Source organism: Esox lucius, chromosome 7, assembly GCF_011004845.1.
Source record: "Esox lucius isolate fEsoLuc1 chromosome 7, fEsoLuc1.pri, whole genome shotgun sequence".
Taxonomy (NCBI): Eukaryota; Metazoa; Chordata; class Actinopteri; order Esociformes; family Esocidae; genus Esox; species Esox lucius.
The window spans coordinates 35,311,685-35,332,561 of NC_047575.1; the positions used below are offsets into that span (position 1 = coordinate 35,311,685).

The 20,877-nt window shown below is 42.7% G+C and overlaps 1 protein-coding gene across 3 annotated transcripts in view; it reads left to right on the top strand.

The window, feature by feature from the left end:
* mcama (melanoma cell adhesion molecule a) overlaps window positions 1-20,877 on the top strand; it is a 47,053-nt gene that overhangs the window by 14,945 nt on the left and 11,231 nt on the right. For all 3 annotated transcript variants that reach the window (XM_010870882.4, XM_010870881.4, XM_010870883.4), the window contains exons 2-4: window positions 18,018-18,142; window positions 19,039-19,273; window positions 20,781-20,851. In XM_010870882.4, the coding sequence (XP_010869184.2) occupies window positions 18,018-18,142; window positions 19,039-19,273; window positions 20,781-20,851 (431 nt within the window). The remainder of the gene's footprint in view (window positions 1-18,017; window positions 18,143-19,038; window positions 19,274-20,780; window positions 20,852-20,877) is intronic.

A 20,877-nucleotide genomic window follows, 5' to 3' on the forward strand; every position in this document is an offset into this window, starting at 1 on the left:
TGGTCAAAGTCGCACAGATCCTTATGCTTGCCCATTTTTCCTGCTTCTAACACATCAACTTTGAGGACAGAATGTTCACTTGCTGCCTAATATATCCCACCCACTGACAGATGCCATGATAACGAGATTATCAGTGTTATTTACTTCACCTGTCAGTGGTCATAATGTTATGGCTGATCGGTGTATACTGCACAATTTACTGAACAATTTGTTAACATCTATTAAAATATGTTCCTGTCATGGTAGATTTTTTGTTGGTTTCTTTTTAGACCTTTCCTGTGTGGTTTCCGTTTAGCATTTTGTGACATTTTTCATGTGATGCATTTTTAACATGGGACAATGCACCCTCTTATTCACCCTGAGCAGCTGATTTTCCGAGATATACTGGAATCTTATATCGTCTAATCAAAATGTGCATTTGTTCATCCTACTCATCCTCAGAACGTAATTTAAATAAGACCAGCAGAAAAGCCAAGCTATTTGGAGTAGATGCATGATTACTAAAAGGAAGGAAAGAATGAAACAGGCTGAGGAAAAAAATACTTCCTCTATTCAAAATAGATAAAATGCACATGATTTAGTGAGTCAGATCACAGTTATAGCTGCCAACTGCCTTTACAACGTTTTTTCTGGGTTAGTAAGTTAGAAACTTGTCCTCAACTCTTCATTTATTACATTTCCCATTGTATAACCAGTTCCATTATGGACTCTATGTCAGTTTGGAGATGGAGTCACTAAATGTTAGCTTTTAGGCATTCAGGGAAGACTTTATGTAACCAAATTAGTAACTCCTTAGGTTATGACAGGCTCTGTCATAATGGCGGAACTAACAAAATGTATTTAGAGAATCGGGCCGAATCAGCCTGTGCACAATATGTAAACTTGAGGGAAGATTTGCTCTCCAAGTATGTCTGTTCTTCTTAAGATTTAAATTGAAGTTTAAAGTTGTTTGAAGTGTCCAGGAAATGTGATAATAAAGAGGTGCCGGCTGTGTTACAAGATCCGCCCCAGACACAGAGGAGCAGCCTAGAAGGGACAGTGTGGTGTTGTTATGGTACTTATGTACTTGGCAAATTACCACTGAAAGTGTCTTAAGGATCTGAGGAGCCAATGAGGTTGAACATGGCATGTGAGCTATTACTCTGTTTTACATATCTACTCTGCAGGAGATATGTACACTAACATTTTCTCAGTGGGTTATGTTGCAACACTGAGACCAATAATATGTGGTCATGAAAATACTTTGTATCTATTTATTGCAATGCTCGTATGTTCAGTGTTAGGGTTTGTATGAAGTATTTAATCAGGATTCCTAATAGCTGTTGCCAAGGCAGCTGCTAGTCTTTCTGGGGTCCACATAGCACTGCCAACTTCATTTGGTTTTTATTGTTGTAGCTGGTTGATATATTTTGCCTCATTGTCTTTTTTTCATTTGGAATGGAAATAGAATGCATGATGCTATAATATTATAAATAAGAAAACTGTTTACTTTTTTATTTAGAAGACAGAGCCGCTACTTGAGTTTCCTCCCAGCTGTCCCCAAGCTTTCAAATCATCCTTCTTGACAACAGAAGTCCTGTTTTGCTGCAACAGGGGCAGACCAGGGCACTTAAAGGCCAAATACAGACATTTCTATATTAAGAAAACTTTTGGGTAAAAATGAAGAATTTGACTGTAAAATGTTCCCTTTTAAAAGCCGTTATTGGCAGATTTTTGTAACTCTCTTTGGTATTGGTTTATTATTGGTGATGTCATCTGATCATCCAATGCAAAGGTGTTGATAAAAGTCCTGTTTAAAATGTGTTTCTAACCTAAAACAGGTTATAAAACTATACAATGTGTGTGCACATTTACAGTAGTTTTATCGGCTGTTTATAATACAAAACACAGGGAAAACAATATTTTTACTACACTTGGCCCTTTACTGGGCCTGCCTTGTCATACTCAAACAGCTTTGCTCAACTTTTTCCAATTGAGTACACAACAGAATATGCTTACAAATCCCGGCCATGTCCAAGCAAATGCATTTTGGAGGCAAAAGAAAGCAATGCAGCCAGTCTGTAAATAAAGATCAGAAACAAATACTGTTGTACAGGGGCCACTCCGTCAAGAAATTATTTACCGGATAAATAATTAAGTGACATTAAGTAATATTCAAGTGCTGAGATCAATTAACGCACCTGTATTAACACAGTAAGGCATAGACAAGGTTTCATGACTTTATTGCGTAGTACATTAATTCAAAGGGTGCCAGTTTGCATAGCAGCCTGTCAAGCTTGATCCCATAACTTAATATACATTCATTGAATTAGCAGTCTGGATCTTTATCACTGATAATGACTGGTAATATTCAGAAAACTTTCTTTCACTGTCTCGCTCAGAGTTAGCTTTACAAGTTATGTCAGTAACTATTGGTTATTGTGCTAGCCAGGTGCAACCATGACGTGCATTTCTCTGTTGAAGCAATGTTTTTAAATACAAAAAATGTCTATATAATACAGTACACTCAGTAAGATGTTGGCATGTCTACCTACGAGTATAACTGTCTGTAAAGTTATTACTATAGTGTTGCTGTTACAGTTGTATGTCCTTAATGTATTTTTTATGATTTGTCTCACAAGTCTCTTCCAGTCCTCTTTGTTAGTATAGGAGAGGTTATCAGATCTAGCATTTTGTAACAATGTTTACATAGATAATAAATTATAATGTGGACCACTATTTATTAGGACATGGAACATAAAACAATGTGTTGATATATTGCCCACTCAGCAGCAGCAGCAGTTTCAAGTGGAGCCACTCCAGCTGCTCATGATATTTATTGTTGACGCGTATGCAATCCTTCACCCTTCAGTTTCTACTCCCATCTCAGTGAACACACCACTTGCGGACCTTTCTGTTCTTTGTAAGACATAAATTAGGGATCTGCCCAAGAGAAAATGCAATCAATTAAAACAATTCCTCAGATCGTGCCTCTCAAATTTCCGGTGTCTCCTCTGATTGAGCAGTCAATAGCTTTGGCCGACAGAACACTGTCCTGTTGTGCCCCATGCAGTTGGTGTTGTCCAGTTAACGTACCAAGGTCTCTTTGTAAATGGACAATGTCCTGTTTGAATGTTACTGCATTTAACCACTTCTATAATCACTGTTATAATGATGCCAAATGTAAAGCCAAATCGCAGAATATGTTTTGTTGTTATTTGTAGGTCCAACACAAATATGTTCTATTTAAAGCAGCTGACATATCCCTGGACTAGCCTACACAAGACAGGCTCTGGTGTGTCTGTGTGTTTGTGCCTAGTGTATGAGACAGTGTATGAGACAGTATATCTCATACATACATTAGTTCATACAGTGTCATCAATTTAGTGTGTTGTTATGAACTGCATTATGGAAACAAGGGTAGTAGACAAGGAGGAGGGCGTAATAAGCCTGTAATGAATATTCAATTGCAATGAGGAAATGTGTTTTGGAAGGAACGAAGAAAGGAAGGAAGGAATGAAAAAAAAGAGGGAAAGGAAAGAAAGATGGTAAGAAATTATAAAAGAAAGTCAGATAATGACATCACAACACCTGACAATGTTAAAGGCCATGAGGCGGGTGAAGTTGCAGTTGCTATGCCAGCATTATTGTTTTGATTGACAACATACCCCGCTCTCCCCTACAGTTTAGTTCTGTTAATTAACATTCTGTTGCCCATGTTATTTCAGCCAAAACTGAATGGCTGGGCTAAAAGTTGCATTTGGAGACTATGTGGAGGTGGGCTGACTACCAGCAAGCCCTGTGGTCTTGTGGTACGCAACAATAAATAAATATTGTCACACAACAATATTTATCCACTCTGTTATATGATGAATCTCATATATTTAAAAGAATAATTGTATTACGTAACCCTTTTATATTTCTAAATAAGTGATGGAGTTATTGGAGTCATTGTTTTTATTATAGGTACTGTATAGCTATTAGCTAGCCATCTACAGTAATCTTTGTACAAGACTACACTTTAGTTTCATTAATAAACGTTCTGTTGTCCACATTATTTCAGAGAAATGTAATGGCTGAGATAAAAGTTGCATTCCTGCTGTTTAAATAGCGTAATGGTTAAAGACATGGTCTGCCACATTGAAAACTGTGAATCAAAACCAGCCAGAGACAACAAGATTTTTCCCTTCTAGTCATGGGCCAGCTGAACTGGGCTTTTCTGGTTACCCAAGACCTGCCCATTGGCAGATTGTGCTATGTTTGTTCTTTTTTCAGACCAATTAATTGAGTTGTTTGGTCCTAATTTGGAAGATTGCTGAAAACCTTTAGGAAAAAAAAAGTTTTAATTAATAATTTCCTCACTTGCTGTCGCACCTGCTACAAAAATGGAGTTAGCATTGTTGGAGACCCACCAAAGAAAGATTTGATTGGTTTGATTGGTTTGATATGTTGAGTTGATTCACTGATTTAAAGCTGGATTACAGACCTGTTTATCTATTTCTAACCATGGAAATCCCCAGGCTCCATGTTTAGGACCTGAAGCTTGGTTTTGACATGTTTTCTTCAGATAAGAGTCCCAATAAGTGCCCGATAAAGGAACAGGGTTGACATGACAGGTTTGGAAATGTACACAAGTAGTAGAAGCTCATGTGGTTTAGCCACAAATAAAATGAGAGTTCAGTTGTCAAGACAGGGTTAGAGGGACTGGCATAAAGTAGTAAATGAGTCACCAAAGGTTGAAGGACCCAGATCAGTCTTTAGTTGGAGGATTAGAGTTAACACATATGGCCATGCTTATCTAATATTTAGCAATATTGATGTAAAGAAACCCCTACTATGATTATTAGCCACTTAATTATTGATATCTCCTGAAGTGCTGCTCTGTCAGCCGCTGCTAATCCTAGCCACAAAAAGACCCTTAAGCATAGCCTATGTAGCCCACCAAGCCCAACTTTAATCTGAGGTACGAGCTATGTATCGTGTAGCTCAGTTGGTCGAGCATTGTGCTTCCAATGCCAGTTTTAGGGGTTCCCTTACCACAGTGGCCAGGGTGAGAAAATATGAAAACATTTGCACTCATTACTGTAAATTGCTCTGGGAAAAAATGCTTACTAAAATGTACAGCTATTTGTTGAGACTGTTTGGAAAGCAAGACATCTCACTTGCAAACATTGTTGGGATGGCTAGTGGGGATTGATACTAGGTAGACCAGAACTAGTAGAAGTAGCCGGGAGCAGTATGTTGCTTAGAATTGTTATGTAATTGCTCTTGTTTGTGTGTGTACTTTTCAACCTAATAGCTACTGCATCCAAATAGGAATGAGATCACAAACAAATTTAATGTTACCAATAATAAGCCTGTGACAACGCTCAAAATGTTTTGTGATTAATTTAACGTTGAATTAGCGCAGATGCCAGTGGCTTTCTTTGTATGTAACAACATTATATTGTGGATTTATATCCAATAAAGAGAACCAGCAGGTCTGTTAGAAAGCTGCTGACTCATCAGTTCCCCCTTCAGAGCTGGAGGAGTCATAGCACAGTAGGCTCTCCACTCCTACTGACTGGCATCTGCTCTCCCAGTGGATACCGGGAACTGTGATGTTGACAAGCACATTCAAACACGAAATTACAGTGAAGAGGAACAAGACAGGTCAATGAATCCACACTGTTAAGTAGCATGGTTTGTTCTCTGAAAAGAAGTGTGATTTTTTTGTTATCTTCAGGTAGCTTAATCACCCAATCAGACAACTTCATTACACTCCTTGCTAGAATCAAGGTTAGTGGCACTGTCTCTTTTAAATGTCAATTAATTATTTTCAGTGTCATTTCATTGGCTGCTAAGCTCCCCAAAGCTAAATTCTTATTTTTGGTATTTTCCCAGCTTGGAATGTATTATAAATTTTTCTTTTTTTGTCAGAGTGATTGGATTACATATCAGCTGTCCTTGAAGGTTGAAGCTGTTTGATGCCTTCAATTGTCTTTTTGCAGGTTTATAATTCAAATTTTTCTTCTATATCTTTATTTCACCACCCAAGTGTAATATCATTTTGGCAACATAGGTGATAATTGAGCTTGGGAGTAGCGTGTTAGGTACAAATTCCTTAGTGTAATACTATCACATAACAAAATTCAATAAGCATGACAGAAGACTTTACCAAAAGCTCACCTGCAGAGAAAATATTTTCCCCTATCACTAGATATGCAGCTTGTTCTCTGGCTTACGTCCAGTCTAGGAGGGCATTGACTGGGGTTGACACTGACAGTGGAATTTATGGCACCTTAATGAACTGGCAAAACATCACAGAAACCCTTCCTTGACATAGTGCCCACCTTGTCTTCCTTTCAAAAGCTCAAATACAGTTCAAACTGTAAGTATTTGGACGATGGCATATGTTTTGTTGAACTGGCTGTGATACAGCACATTAGATTTGAAATGAAATAATGACTAAGAGGCATATGGTTGGATATGAGCATATAAGATGTTTTTGTACACTTCAGAATTCATCCTAATGCTGCCTTCAGCGGTTACATTGTCAATGAAGACAAGTGAGCCAGTTCCAGTGGCAGCTGTACATACCCAAAACCAACACAGTCTTCTCAATATGGACGTGTACCGATACACGATAGTATGGACTTCCAATTAAATCTTCTGGTCCACTTATTTCAGTTATGTACGGAGCGGGAAGCGCTGTTAATACTCCAGTGTGGTTAAGGTTGACCTTCTCCCATTCCTCCTCTGGATCATCCAGATGTTCATTGGCAAAGTTCAGACGGGCCTGGCTGGCTTGAGCAGGGGGACCTTGCGTGCGCTGCAGGATTTTAATCTATGACGGCATAGTGTGTTAGTAATGTTTTTTTTTTTAGACTGTGGTCCCAGCTCTCTTCAGGTCATTGACCAGGCCATTGCCGTGTAGTTCTGGGCTGATCCCTCACCATCCTCATGCATTGAGCCCCAGACCAAGCGAGATTGACCGTCATCTTGAACTTCTTCCATTTTCTAATAATTGCGCCAACAGTTTTTTGCCTTCTCACCAAGCTGCTTGCCTATTGTCCTGTAGCCCATCCCAGCCTTGTGCAGGTCTACAATTTTATCCCTGATGTCCTTACGTAGCTCTCGGGTCTTGGCCATTGTGGAGAGGTTGGTGTCTGTTTGATTGAGTGTGTGGACAGGTGTCTTTTATACAGGTAACGAGTTCAAACAGGTGCAGTTAACACAGGTAATGAGTAGAGAACAGGAGGGCTTCTTAAAGAAACAGTAACAGGTCTGTGAGAGCTGTAATTCATACTGGTTGGTAGGTGATCAAATACTTGTCATGTCATGCAATAAAATGCTAATTAATTATTTTAAAATCATACAATGTGATTTTCTGGATTTTAGAAATTTTCTGAAATTAAAGACCTCTACATGCTTTGTAAGTATGAAAATCGGCAGTTCTCCCCACTGTATGTGCACATATGAGCGTAACACAGGGAACTGTACTATTGTTGTACCACACATGTCCAATATCCATTTGCCCCTCCCAAATCCCAACACCCCCCAAAATAAATTCACGGATGAGTTGGTATTCCAGTTGCTTTTCTCACTCTAATTTTTCTTCTTGTGAACACACTCTGGTACATGTTTATACTTGTCTCATTTGTCCACAGTACCTAATTTCAGAACTCTTCAGATTCAGTTTGGTAATTTTTACCAAAACCATCCTGTTTGTTAAGCTAACTTGTGTTTTTGCGCCTTGCAGTCCAGTGTCTGTAGTTTTGTTGGTAAAGTCCTCTGTGAAAGTTAGTGGCTGACATATCCACGCCTGCCTCCTGGAGAGTGTTCTTGATCTATTGCACTAGTTCTATTTTTCAGTAGATTTTTTCATAATGGAGAGCATTTTTTGGTCATCCACTATAGAGGTCATCCTTAGTCTGCCAGGTCATTTGCCATTGCTACGCTCACTAGTGCTTTCTTTCTTCTTCCTAAAGTACCAAATAGTTGATTTTGGCATTGGCTATGTCGCTACTACTTCTATTCTCATTCATCTGCATCATGATGGTCAGCTTGTCTTGCAGTGACACATTTTTTGGTTCTCGTGCTGACAGACACCAGCAACCCAATGCAAATGCAAAGCTTAGAATCTAGACTAGACATCGAAAGCCCTCAGTGCACTAATGATGTAAACATATACCTGTGTACCTAATAAGAGACAGCTGTAAAGCCAATTGTCCAAATACTTTTAGTCCCCTTAAATGGGAGGGACTCTGTACAAACATTTCTATATGATTAATCTGATATGGAGGAAAATTCCCCTTAAATTATATCTGACAGTGTGTTTAATCCCATCATCATTGTGTGATTTCCAAGCCAAAGTACAGAGACAAAATAAAAAAAACTGGTCCCTGTCCAGATACACATGGACTGTACTGTATGTAGTCTATTCTTTCCACATTCATTCCAGTAGTCTACTCAAGACTATGTGTACTACATGTTCTTGATATTTCGAGATATTCTTCCAATGAATCATTTAAACTGTGGATGAAAGGCTTCTACTGGTCTAGACTTGAGCTAAGAGTTAGCATATCACAGGGACTGCCTTGAATTGCTTACTAATAGAATAACTTAATTTGGTGATGAAAGGCTCATACATCTAAGAGCATTTCATTATATAGAAATTATTTTAATTTGGTAAACCTGAAAGTAGTATTGGAAAAAAACATAAAAGAATGGGAGTTCATCGCGCTTTATGAATAATGCTTGTCATAGTTTCCAGGTTCCCCAACAAAGACATAGCTGTTACTCTATGCTGACAAAAAAAAAGAAGTCTTCGTTATTCTTAAGGTCGTCTTGGCCCACAGATCAAGGTGATAGTTGTATCTTTGAACTTGACGTTTTCAAAGAGAAAGGATGAGGAAGATACTTAAATATCAAATCCACCCCCTCCTCTCCACTGATATTAGAAGCTGTTAAAAGATCACCCATGAATCAAAGTGGTGTGTTGGGGTGCGTACTAATTATTTGGTGCGTATGCTTACTCTGAAGTGATTCAAACCGCAGCTTCAGTGCACACAGAAAAATGGGCCCATTTCCTCTTCTTAAAATGTTGGGGATAATGGCCCATGTCCAAAAATACCACTTCACTCTTATCTTTAGAGCAGGGCTCTATGATTAAGTTCTTGGAATTATCTCACTTACCCATTCTCACTGACTTTCCCTGGTGTCTCTTTCACCTAGATTTTACTGAACATTGATAAAGTTCAATTCAGTCAGAAGTTCAACATTGTTCAGCTTTTGCCTGTTGGAGTCCGCAAGGGACTGTGGGCAGATTTCAGAGACTGTGAGCGATGTTCAGAGACAGTGAGCGATGTTCAGAGACAGTGAGCGATGTTCAGAGACAATGGGCAGGGTTCAGAGACAATGGGCAGGGTTCAGAGACAATGGGCAGGGTTCAGAGACAATGGGCAGGGTTCAGAGACAGTGAGCGATTATAATAGACAGTGAGCAGGGTTCAGAGACAATGGGCAGGGTTCAGAGACAATGGGCAGGGTTCAGAGACAATGGGCAGGGTTCAGAGACAGTGGGCAGGGTTCAGAGACAGTGGGCAGGGTTTAGAGACAGTAGGTGATGTTCAGAGAGGTACAGATTATACACTGTATTTCTGCACTTGTGTGGTCTCTTCGTAATAATGTTCTCTGATGCACATCTCACCAAGCCATTCTGCTTCTTATTTACATTCTTGTCATTTAGCAAGGTTCTTATCTCAAGTGACTTACATTTACTCCATTCATCTTAAGCTAGTTAGGTAGAACAATCACACTACTCGGTACAAGTATCTTGACCTTACTCAATGAAGCACCTAACAGCAAAGTCAGTGCTGGATGAAAAAAACATATTATAATAAAAACTTGTTTACTTGTTAACCTTTCATCTATTATGTCTTTCAGAGAAAACTAGATATATTACTTTTTAGCAGTTTACACATTTATGTGCATGCTTTTGTTGTATGAGCAAGTAAAAACAGTTTATTTGAAGGGAAGTGTGGGGGATTGTAAAACACTTTCATGTGAGACAATGCAATTATCCTCTTTCTGCCTCAGTATGTACTTTATATCCTTTGTTTTCCTAATAACAAATTACCACTCTCTGTGACCACTCAACTACTTATCATCTGCCTCAGAAAAGAGAGAAGAATGAAGGAGTTGAGGAGAGGACAGACTTTTTTCCAGTAGAGTTTCTCCCATAGACTTTATGGGTTCAACTTTTAAACTGACAAGAGTGAATGAATAAAATAATAAATTCAGACACTTCGTAAGTTCAGTAATATTGATCCGTGTTCATAATGACCAGCCCTTTTCCATTACAGCGAAAGGACAACATTCAAACTGATCAGCTGGTAATCATTATGTGCGCTAAGTCAACAAAAAAGCAGGCTTAGTAAATTTCTTAAATCCAATTTATGATCCAGTATCCAGTAAAAAAAAACAAAAAACACAGAGGACCTGCTTTTGCCATTCGAGTGGAGACATGTCCTGGAGCCACTTTCCGTGACCAAAACTGTGAAAAGGGGTCTTCGTAACAGAGCCCTCCGAATGAGGGGATGGGGGCGGGAATAAGAGCAGTGGATATTTTTATGGGCACAGGTGTGGCATGCGTGCGAGAGATAAATCCTGAATGAAGAAAGAAAAGTGTCACTCATTGTGTGTGGTCGCCTGCCTCCTCCGCATTCTCACCGTTGTTCCCCGTCTGCCCGCCCCATCCTCTTCCACTTCCCACTAAATCTCTTGACAAATGGCCAGGCGACAGGTGTCAATTGGAGAGTTCCTTGTCCCCAGCTGTGCTTGTCTTTAGCCTGGGAATCTGAGAGATGTTCCCTTTTTTGCAGCTGCCCGTGTCAGTGTGTGAACCCCACCTTCTCACCAAACTGTCTGCCAGCACAGCGTGACACGGGTCACCCAGTGGACTGGGATGGCACCCATAACAGTAGCGTCTCAAGGTCTTGGCACCCCACCCAGTCAATTAAATAGAGCCGTTGATAAATTCTCTTCACAGAGCATTTGGTCCCAGTCACAAGACTAGATGTACAGTTGATTAGAAAAGTAAAGCACTCAATGCTCTGAAATGAAAGTCTGAGGGTTATAAAACCAGTAGATATGACATTGTAGTTTATATTTTCAGACTGGTAGTGGATTTAGGTGCTTTTAGCTTTGTTTTATTTCTGTTCTTAGAGTTGAAACAGAGTTGAGTCTGTTTCAGTGGGAAACAAGGGCAGTTTGTTGTGGAAACAGACGTGGCTGCAGGACGTCTGATCCGTTTGTTTAGTACTAGGCTGTTTGTTGTGGAAACAGACGTGGCTGTAGGACGTCTGGTCCTGTTGTTTAGTACTAGGCTGTTTAAGGATGCGGTAAAAAGGGCTTTAGGGAGTGAGGGGCAAAAAGTGCAGTACACTGAGGGTTACAAGGAGAAAACCAACAGTGGGTTTTTTCCACTTTCACTTTTGCAACTTGCTGGTGGGGAGGGAGGCTTGGGATTGGTAGGTAGCTAAAACAGCCCCAGGCAGTAGAATTCACAGGCAACCGTTTCAAGTGCCAAATCTCAGAACATGTACCACACGGAATTCTCCTCTTGAGCTTCAGCTGCGATTTCAGTCGAAATCGAGCCTTTTGGAAGCCCACACAAGGCCATATCTCCTAAAGTAGTTTGGTCTGGTTCTGTGTGCCAGTAAATCTTCATTCAAACTCCAATTCATAATCCGCAAGGCCAGGCTTATCCCGAGTCCCATTAAACAATCCCTGGAAAATAAAAGATTAGAATTCAGGCTAGCCCAGGCTCTCATTAGCTGACAGCCGGGAGTTGGCAAACGGGGGGTTGCAGGGTGCTATCCTCCCCTAATTAATGCTGTAGTGCACCTGTGATCACTCTGTTATTCTCTTTGAGGGAATTAAGACCTGGTGGAGTGGGGGTTGGGGGTGCGGGTTCGGAGAACTGCTGAAATGCTGCAGGTTGATCCTGGTCGCGGGTGTGTCTCTGCCCAACTGACAGTGTCCTGACATCTGATCGATGAGATAAAAGGACAGGCGTATGTAGATTGGCCTTTGTTGTGTGACTGCTGGAAGCGGGCTGAGAGTTCTGCCGGCACAAAAGGGTTTGGCTGGTTGATGTAGCAGCTCCCACCGACCCTGAAATACACACAGACAAGACAGCGGCCCACATCCAGGGGGTGGGAGTGTTGGAGAGGAGCCAGCGAGGCTGAGTTAGGTTGTTGAAGAGGTCGTACTGGAAACCATAGCACTCTTTATATCTGGTGCGTTATAATGGTTTTCGCTGTATATGAAAACCATATATTTTTCCAAAGTGAAGGTTAAGACACTTAAGTATAGCCTGGGTTCCACGGGCCTGAGTGCAGAGACAAGGGGGGCTTTTGTCAGGATCCTGTGAGCCTGCTGTCATAACTCAGAAGAGCTGACAAAGTAGTGATTCTATAGGGTTGTAATAACATCCCAAGGCCACGTCTGATATATGTTTTATCTTTGTGACTGGTCATCTGACCTTTCTGTTTTAATGTCAAGCTTGTCTCTCACTCCTAGTAATTTTAATTCTAGAAAAAACTAAGAATCACCTTAATAAAGCCAGGGTTGCTTACGTGGAAACGTGGTGAATGTCACTCAAGTACATCTTTTTATGCATTTTTCAGCCCCATATTTATGAACGCTAGTGTGTATTTTGCCTTTCAACATTTTAAAGAACAGCCAAAGACCAGAAATTGTAAGCTGCAGAAGATGAATGGTTTATGATGAATGAAAAAAAAATTATTTATTAAAAAATGTCCGCCCACTGATAGTTAACAAACAGGCACGTTGGATCATTGAAAAACTGGGGCTATGCTGTATAGAGGTGTAAATAAAACATGATCTACTCCTTCAAAGATGGGGCTTCACCATAGGGAAAATAATCTAAAATGTCTGGCTAGGCTGAAGCTACTAACCCAACAGGAGTAATTACAAATGCTTAAGTATGTGGGATCCTCAAGATTTCCTGACAGCAACAACATATCTGAATTCTCACAAGCTGTTTCAGCAAAACACACGGGCAGAAAATCAATTAATTTGGTATTCAAAGGTTCAAACATAATAGCAAAACTCCCTTTTCCAGTATGTACGTGTTGAGGTGGATGTTTCCATGGGAGGGTTGGGTGAGGGTGTCCAGTATGTACGTGTTGAGGTGGATGTTTCCATGGGAGGGTTGGGTGAGGGTGTCCAGTATGTACGTGTTGAGGTGGATGTTTCCATGGGAGGGTTGGGTGAGGGTGTCCAGTATATACGTGTTGAGGTGGATGTTTCCATGGGAGGGTTGGGTGAGGGTGTCCAGTATGTACGTGTTGAGGTGGATGTTTCCATGGGGACGGAGGAGGATGCTCCGCGTGTTTTTGTGTATGTAGGCTTGACTCTGGCATGTGGCCTGTGATGTCACTAGCTATCTGTGTGAGGTGATCCTGTGTGTGTGTCGCGTCCATGAGCAACACACAGCGGCATGGCCTCTTTGATGGATTTACATGTTTGATGAGGACCACTGCTTCTCTCCTCCAGGCCTTTTTCTGGGAGACAGTTGACGTTGACACTCCCTTTGCTGCCCTCTGAGTGAATGGCACAGACCCGGACGCAGGCCCCTCCCCCTGGGAGCTTTGTGTCAGGGTGTAGTGCACAAAGCCAGGGGATCAGTAGTTCAAGAGGGTTTCATTTCTTTAGTCCAGGTTGTAGAATACTTGTGAGGACCACATGGATTGTAAAACAGGGAAAAGGGGAATAATCTGTACAAGGATGACAAAACCTAGAATGTTTGTGGGTGTGTGTGTGTGTGTGCCTGTGTCAGCGTTCCTTTGATGTCAAGTGTGTGCTTTGTGGACTAACCCAGGTGTTCCAAAGGTACTAGGGGGTACTGTTATTAAGTTTGGAGAGGGCCAATAGCGCCCTCTCCAAATGTCATCCCAGGTTACACGCCAACCCCACAGACAGACCCTATTGACTCCCTGAAGTAGCTTAAAACCACCAGGGCTGCCGTTTCTCACCCACATTTCATAGATCACCTGGTGTTTGAAAGACAGAGGGATCACCCCTGCCTGGATATGGTTTGGTGAATCTAAAGAAGGCAAGGGTTAGATCAGGGTGATCAAATGAAGAGGATCCCACATCAATAGGAACCAGTAGAAATCTACTGACTGCATTAGGAATTATAGCCTTGCCACAAATAAGTGTTGTTTTAGGCCTCCTTTGGAGGCCTGGAGAATATTGTATGAAACAAACTGGTTTGAATGGACCACTGGTTTCCACAGGCAAGATTCCTGTTAGATGTTTCATAATTTCACGAACCGTTGCACGTGTGTTTCAGCGAGGCCACTATCAGCATAGTAACTCTATGGTAATCAGAATCCTTTTTGGAAAGTGTGCCCCTGGTCTACCTACAGGGACATTTGGTGGGGGTCCTAAGCAGGTTTGGGGAGTCACCAGGCACATAAACTGACCCCAACTCACATCTCCCCATTCTTATCAAGCTCTCCATATAATAAGGCACTGTTTATCAGCCATAGCACATGGCGTTATTTCATGCCTGGCTGGACATGGGCCGATTACTCTGTAGCTCCCATTTAAATAGCTTACATTTCTCTTGTCACAGGTGATTGCGTATTTTGTCGTCAGTGGTTGGCAGAAGCAGGGTGGGTCTGTTGCTGTGGATAAGGAGGATGACGAGGAACAGCTGGAGCGTTAATGGAGCTCAGCTGGGCCCGCAACCCAAACTGATCCGCTTTGTCAGCAAGGGAGAGGAGGGGAGGTGGACAGAAGCTAACGTTGGGACTACCGTGATTAGCGTCTGATGCTATTGTCTGGGCATTTGGCGCATAATGACCGACTGTATGCAAGACCCCCCTCAAACACTACAGAAGGCATGTCCCATTGTGTCAGTGCCATTGTTCTGCAAGGCCTCTGGCTGCCAACAATGCAGGTTGGACTCAGTGAGCGATGTTCCCTAAGAACGGGACAAACTGTAATTCTGCTCGGTGAACACACACACGTACAGTATATCTCCCCCTCCCCCGTTGTCCCTGACAGCCCAACAGTTTCGGGCCTCACTGTCTCATTATGGGCCCTGTCAACACATCCAAATATCCAGTGGCGCTACAGACTGGTGGAGTGTGTCAGCTAGCAGACTGTGTTAACCAGGGACCGCTCTGACCATACAGACTGGTGGAGTGTGTCAGTCTGCAGACGGTGTTAACCAGGGACCACTCTGACCATACAGACTGGTGGAGTGTGTCAGTCTGCAGACTGTGTTAACCAGGGACCACTCTGACCGTACAGACTGGTGGAGTGTGTCTGTCTGCAGACGGTGTTAACCAGGGACCACTCTGACTGTACAGACTGGTGGAGTGTGTCAGCCAGCAGACTGTGTTAACCAGGGACCACTCTGACCGTACAGACTGGTGGAGTGTGTCCGTCTGCAGACTGTGTTAACCAGGGACCACTCTGACTGTACAGACTGGTGGAGTGTGTCCGTCTGCAGACTGTGTTAACCAGGGACCACTCTGACCGTACAGACTGGTGGAGTGTGTCCGTCTGCAGACTGTGTTAACCAGGGACCACTCTGACTGTACAGACTGGTGGAGTGTGTCCGTCTGCAGACTGTGTTAACCAGGGACCACTCTGACTGTACAGACTGGTGGAGTGTGTCCGTCTGCAGACTGTGTTAACCAGGGACCACTCTGACTGTACAGACTGGTGGAGTGTGTCCGTCTGCAGACTGTGTTAACCAGGGATCACTCTGACCGGTGGAGTTGTGATGACCCACGTCCACAGGTCAGCCAGGCTGATGGTATATCTGTAAGTCTTCGCTGATATAGCAGCCCCTGTTGTGTTTGGAGTTAAATCCCCCGATGAGTAGATTTTCTGTCTCTGTGCTAATCGGATTAGCCCAAAAGTTACGAGGCCCCAAGAGACACCATCTTTCACATCCACCTTGGCCCCTCCTCGTCCTGTTCCCTCGGGAGCAACACACCAAAGGAAATAAACAGCAAACAACCCAAGTGGTGCGTGACGTACTCCCTTTAACCTCGGGAGTCTGAGCTGGTGAAAATACCCTGACTGAAGGAAAGGCTAAGGTCTTCCCAGGTGTGGGAACAATGGCGTGTGCGTCTTTTAGGGCCATGGCTGACTGAACACAGCCTGGGAGGGAGAGACAGATAGACCAGAGGAGAGACACAGTGCCAATAAGCCCCGACAAGCAGCTCCACAAAACGCAGGCTGGTTGCTTGGCACTTTGGATGGGATAATGGAGGGGCAGTCGGGGAAAAGCCAGCTAACAATGAGCGTGAAGGAGCTCAATGGAACCAGCGGGATGTGACTTTAATAAGGGCTCTGTGTGTGTATGTGTATGTGCATGTGTGCGTTTGTATGTGATCTGTGATGACAGATCTGAATATTAAAAACAGGAACTGAAAATACTTCCCAAAAGTTAAAATCTGTAACAGTCAGTGATGTGTGGGTCTGGTGCAGACAGACTCGGATACATACACCCTCACAACACCCAGTCAGCAACACACACACACACACTGACAGACACACACAAATACACACACCACAAACAATGAAAAGGCCGATTCCATTCCGTCTGGTTCATCCAGGACCCCCCTCCCCCCGACTGTGGCTGCTTTGGCCTACCTGCTGTTACGCGCTGAGCCAACGTTGCCCTGTAACACTGGCCAGTGCTATTCTTTCTTTTTGCCAACATGAGGGGAAATCTGAATGGCACCGGCCCCCGCCCTCCAACATGTTGCCACATGTTTCCAATTAAGAAGGAAGCCTCTCTCCAGTCTTCTCTACTGTTCTCCATGCTGCAGTGAAGATGGAGGGGAGAAGGGCTGCTGGAAGATGGAAGAGGGGGGATGGGGTTGAGATGGAGACCGGGGAGAAAGAGGAAGAAGGGGGGTGTAGGGGGGAGGTGGACTACGACAAGGCTGGATAGATGAGGGGAGGAAAACAGAAAGAGGGGGATTAGTGGAGTGGAGAGGGAGAGGGGAATAGAGTGGGAGTTACATCTGACAAGTCAGTGTTGTGGATTGCTGTGGCATTACACCACAGAAATCCATTTTGGGCATGTCTCCTTCTGTCTGGCTCAGACAGGGTTTTACAGATAGAGATCTGGATGGAGGCTTCTTACTGGAGGACAGAAACAACACACAGCCTAAGAGCGTCTTGGAGACTGACTGTGTAGTGGGAAGGAACTGGAGAAAAACATTCCCAAAGGATTTTGAGAAAGTGACCTTCCAACCAAACATGAGCGTGGAGCCTGATTAAAGCAGTTCAATTACTGCTTCATATTTGACCGTTACCTAAAGAAAACCTAGAACATCAACCACAATCCTGCATTTATGTGATTATGCGTAGTCCGAATGACCATAGATGAATGACAAACAGATGCAGAGAAAACTGCTAGATTTGACATCCTATGAATAGAAATGTCTTTATAACACTTTTATACATCAAACAGGCTCTGTCTTCTCTCTGGTGGTTCACATGGCAGTAAGAGAACAGTTTAAGCATAGTTTCTTGGCTCGGCCTTTCAGTAACGGGGTAATTCTTCAGTCTGTGTGTAAAACAACCCTTTTCCCTGTGCTGCCGGGGTGACATGCTGGAGTGCAGGAGATTTCCCAGTGCTCCTGGAGAAATCGGGGGGGGGGGGGTTCCTTCACACATTCCACACGTTGTGTCTTTCTCCTATGCCAGCCACAGTGTCTAGTTCTCACACTGTTACATTGGTCAAAACACGGGTGTCACTGTCAACAGTGACGGATTTGGCTCAGGCTGTGACCTGGGTGTGACTGTAATCCCGGTACAGGAAGTTCATGAATTACAGATACTTTTTTTTATTTTTTATAAATCATTATTTTGTAGAGAATTTGTAAAACAAAATTCTAAAATATTCCAGATGGTCTTTGCCTGCCTGCCAGGCCTGTGGCTGTGTCCTTGGTTAGACAAGACTCTGACAGTGGTGCTGTTTGTTGTGTTCAGCCTGGGCCAAGGTGGACATGACCATGGCGGACAGCGTGGAGGTGTACCTGGACGACTCTGCAGACATCCCCTGCCAGTACGTCTTCAGTGAACAGCCCCGAGCCGTCATGATCCAGTGGTTTGTGGTGAGTACTTCTGAGCCCTTCACACCCTCCACTCAGCATTTAGTTCATATTCTGAATTGAGCCAGTTTGATACACACAGGTCCGAGTCTTGAAGTCTTTGCCTACTTTGTATCCCAGAGGTGGAGAAAAAAGTAATTTATTTTATTTTATTGTTTAGGATTTTTTATTTTATTTGACCCTCATTGTCGATTTCCCCCCAGTTTTCTGTGCTTATCCGTACCATTGTAGATCAGCCTGTGGGAGCCCTAGAGCAAAACCAATATGACATCCTTGTTCCAGGGACGCAATTGAATATTGAACATATTTTTATTATTTTTCATCTCCAAAGGAATTTGTAAGTATACCGGTTGCAGGTGATTTTCCACTGACTCCTTAGGTTGACAGGCTGGCTTGTGGGCGTTTTACAACACAACTAAACTCATCCACGTGTTCCAGAGACTCTCCTGATTTGAATAATGTTACTTATGAGTTTGTAGATCCAACAATTTGTTCATGGTGATTGACGATGACAGGACAACCTGCCACTAAGGACTTTGGCTAAACTCTTAGGCTCTGTGTGTCTGAGTGGAAAATGACAATGACCAGTATGTTCCCCTAACTCTCCCCATTCAGTTGATGTATACAACGCGTTCAAGTCACAAAAGGTTTGATATTTACTAATGTCTTGGTCAGTTCTGTCTCATTTGGGCATCCCACCTCTGGTAAATGATGCATTCTGGTAATCCTTTATGGTAATTACCTGGATCTCAGGATTCCACTGAACTCAGTAAAAGTTAAATGGTGCGGCTAACACAAAACCAACGAGAAGCAGACAACACTTGACGACGTGACCAGATTCAGTCACGCCCGCGTGATGATGGATTACCTCAGACTGGTGGCCCTTTCCTTCACAACAGAGGAATCCTGGCAGCAGTAACCGGGAGCGGATCTACTACGGCGACGACACCCAGCAGATAGTGGACAACGGGACGGACTTCATGGGCCGTATCACGGTGTCTGACATTGGGGACAAGATGGGCGTTCTGCTGACCATCCAGGACGTCCAGCTCTCTGACGAGAGGGAGTTCTTCTGCCAGGTGAACGGCATGGCCGCAGGCAACGGAGAAGGAAAGACCCACCTCAGGGTGTTCGGTAAGACAATGGGCTCTCTTCTTGGCGATCCAGGTCAGCATGGGCGGACACATACTCTACCTAGTGATGGCCATTCGAGGCTTCATTACCTTCATTAAGCAATATAGTTAACAATCTAGTCGGTACATTTTATGTTTAATGTCCGTTCCAATGTTGTTTTTGTCTGTTCTTTTTTACAGACTAGATTGTTCACCATATTGCCTTGTAAATTTCAATGATGGCTTTTATTTTGAAAAAGAAAATCTGAATGCTGCCAGCATAATATTCTGCTGCAAAAATAATGCTAATGAAGCCTCGTTTGGCCATCGCTAACTTTACCCATTACCTAGTCTTGCGAGGCTACACCTCCAATCTCATCTGGCCTCTTTGGAGGTCTGGAAACTTGCCTATTAAAAAAAGTTGCAGCTGACTCTCAGTGTCAAGATCTCTATTGGATGTTTTTTTTTTTTTTTTAACTCCACTCACAGGCTTGTTGAGGGCGGGATTAGCGTGGTTTATTTCCTCAAACTGTATAGAACACATTTCCTGAAAGTTTTTAGTTCCTACCTAGATTGCAACATATCAGAATAGAAGGAAAGTAGAAACATAATTCTGTTTTGGCAGAACTGTGCTCTTTTCATAAGATTGAGTCAATAAAGCCATTACTTTTCTGCTTAAATGCCGTTCTGAAAAAAATAGATGTTTTGGCGTGCCTTCCTTCAGGCTATGGTAAAAGTTTAATTCATCAAGTGTGGCCGACGGTCTGATTTATTGAAATTGAAAATAGACAAGTCAAATATATTAGTGTTTTCTCCTTTGATTTCAATAATCGAGGATCATTTTTGTGTTACGAACGCAAAAGGAATCACAGCAGCATACGGAGGAAATGTATTGGGCGAAGATCCTTTGTTACATCTGGGGGTTGAGACTGCCACGCCACCTCTTTTTGTTCAGTTTAGAATTGGACTTTTCCCTCACAAAAGCACTACTTTTTTCTACCTCATCCACACTTCTTTTATATTATAGCAGAAGATTGAGACAGGAGCCACATACTGCTTTAGAAAACTCATATTCAGCGTTTCCGTTCCTATTACAGTATATCTTCTAATGCGAGTGTGATGTCCTGTCGCAATAACGACTATATACCTAGGAAAAGGTAATGTTTGTTTCTCAAAGACTGATATGGTTCACCACAAACACAACACACATCCACAGATTTCGAATGAGTTTTATTTGGCTATTCCGCTGCCATCTTCACTTAGCTAGCTACTGTTGCACTGAAGGCATTATTCTCGGGAGCACTTGTATAAGCCCCCCCCAAGCAATGAATCTGATTTGGTTGACGTGTTTTGAGACGTTACTGGAAAAACATTTCTCCCAACCCTTCCCAACAAATTCATATAGGTATTCCTCAGGTCTAGCGACAAGCCAGGCCTGGTTTAAGAGGCACATTACCATGTGCTTCACCCGTTATTTATAAAATGTATCTATGCGTTGATTGACAATATCATTTTATATTTCATTACAGATCCACCAGAGGCCCCAATAATTGAAGGTGTTCTTGCTGGAATCTCTGTGACCAATGAGCTGCCATCAAAGGTAAGACCTAGGCAGTCCACTTGAGT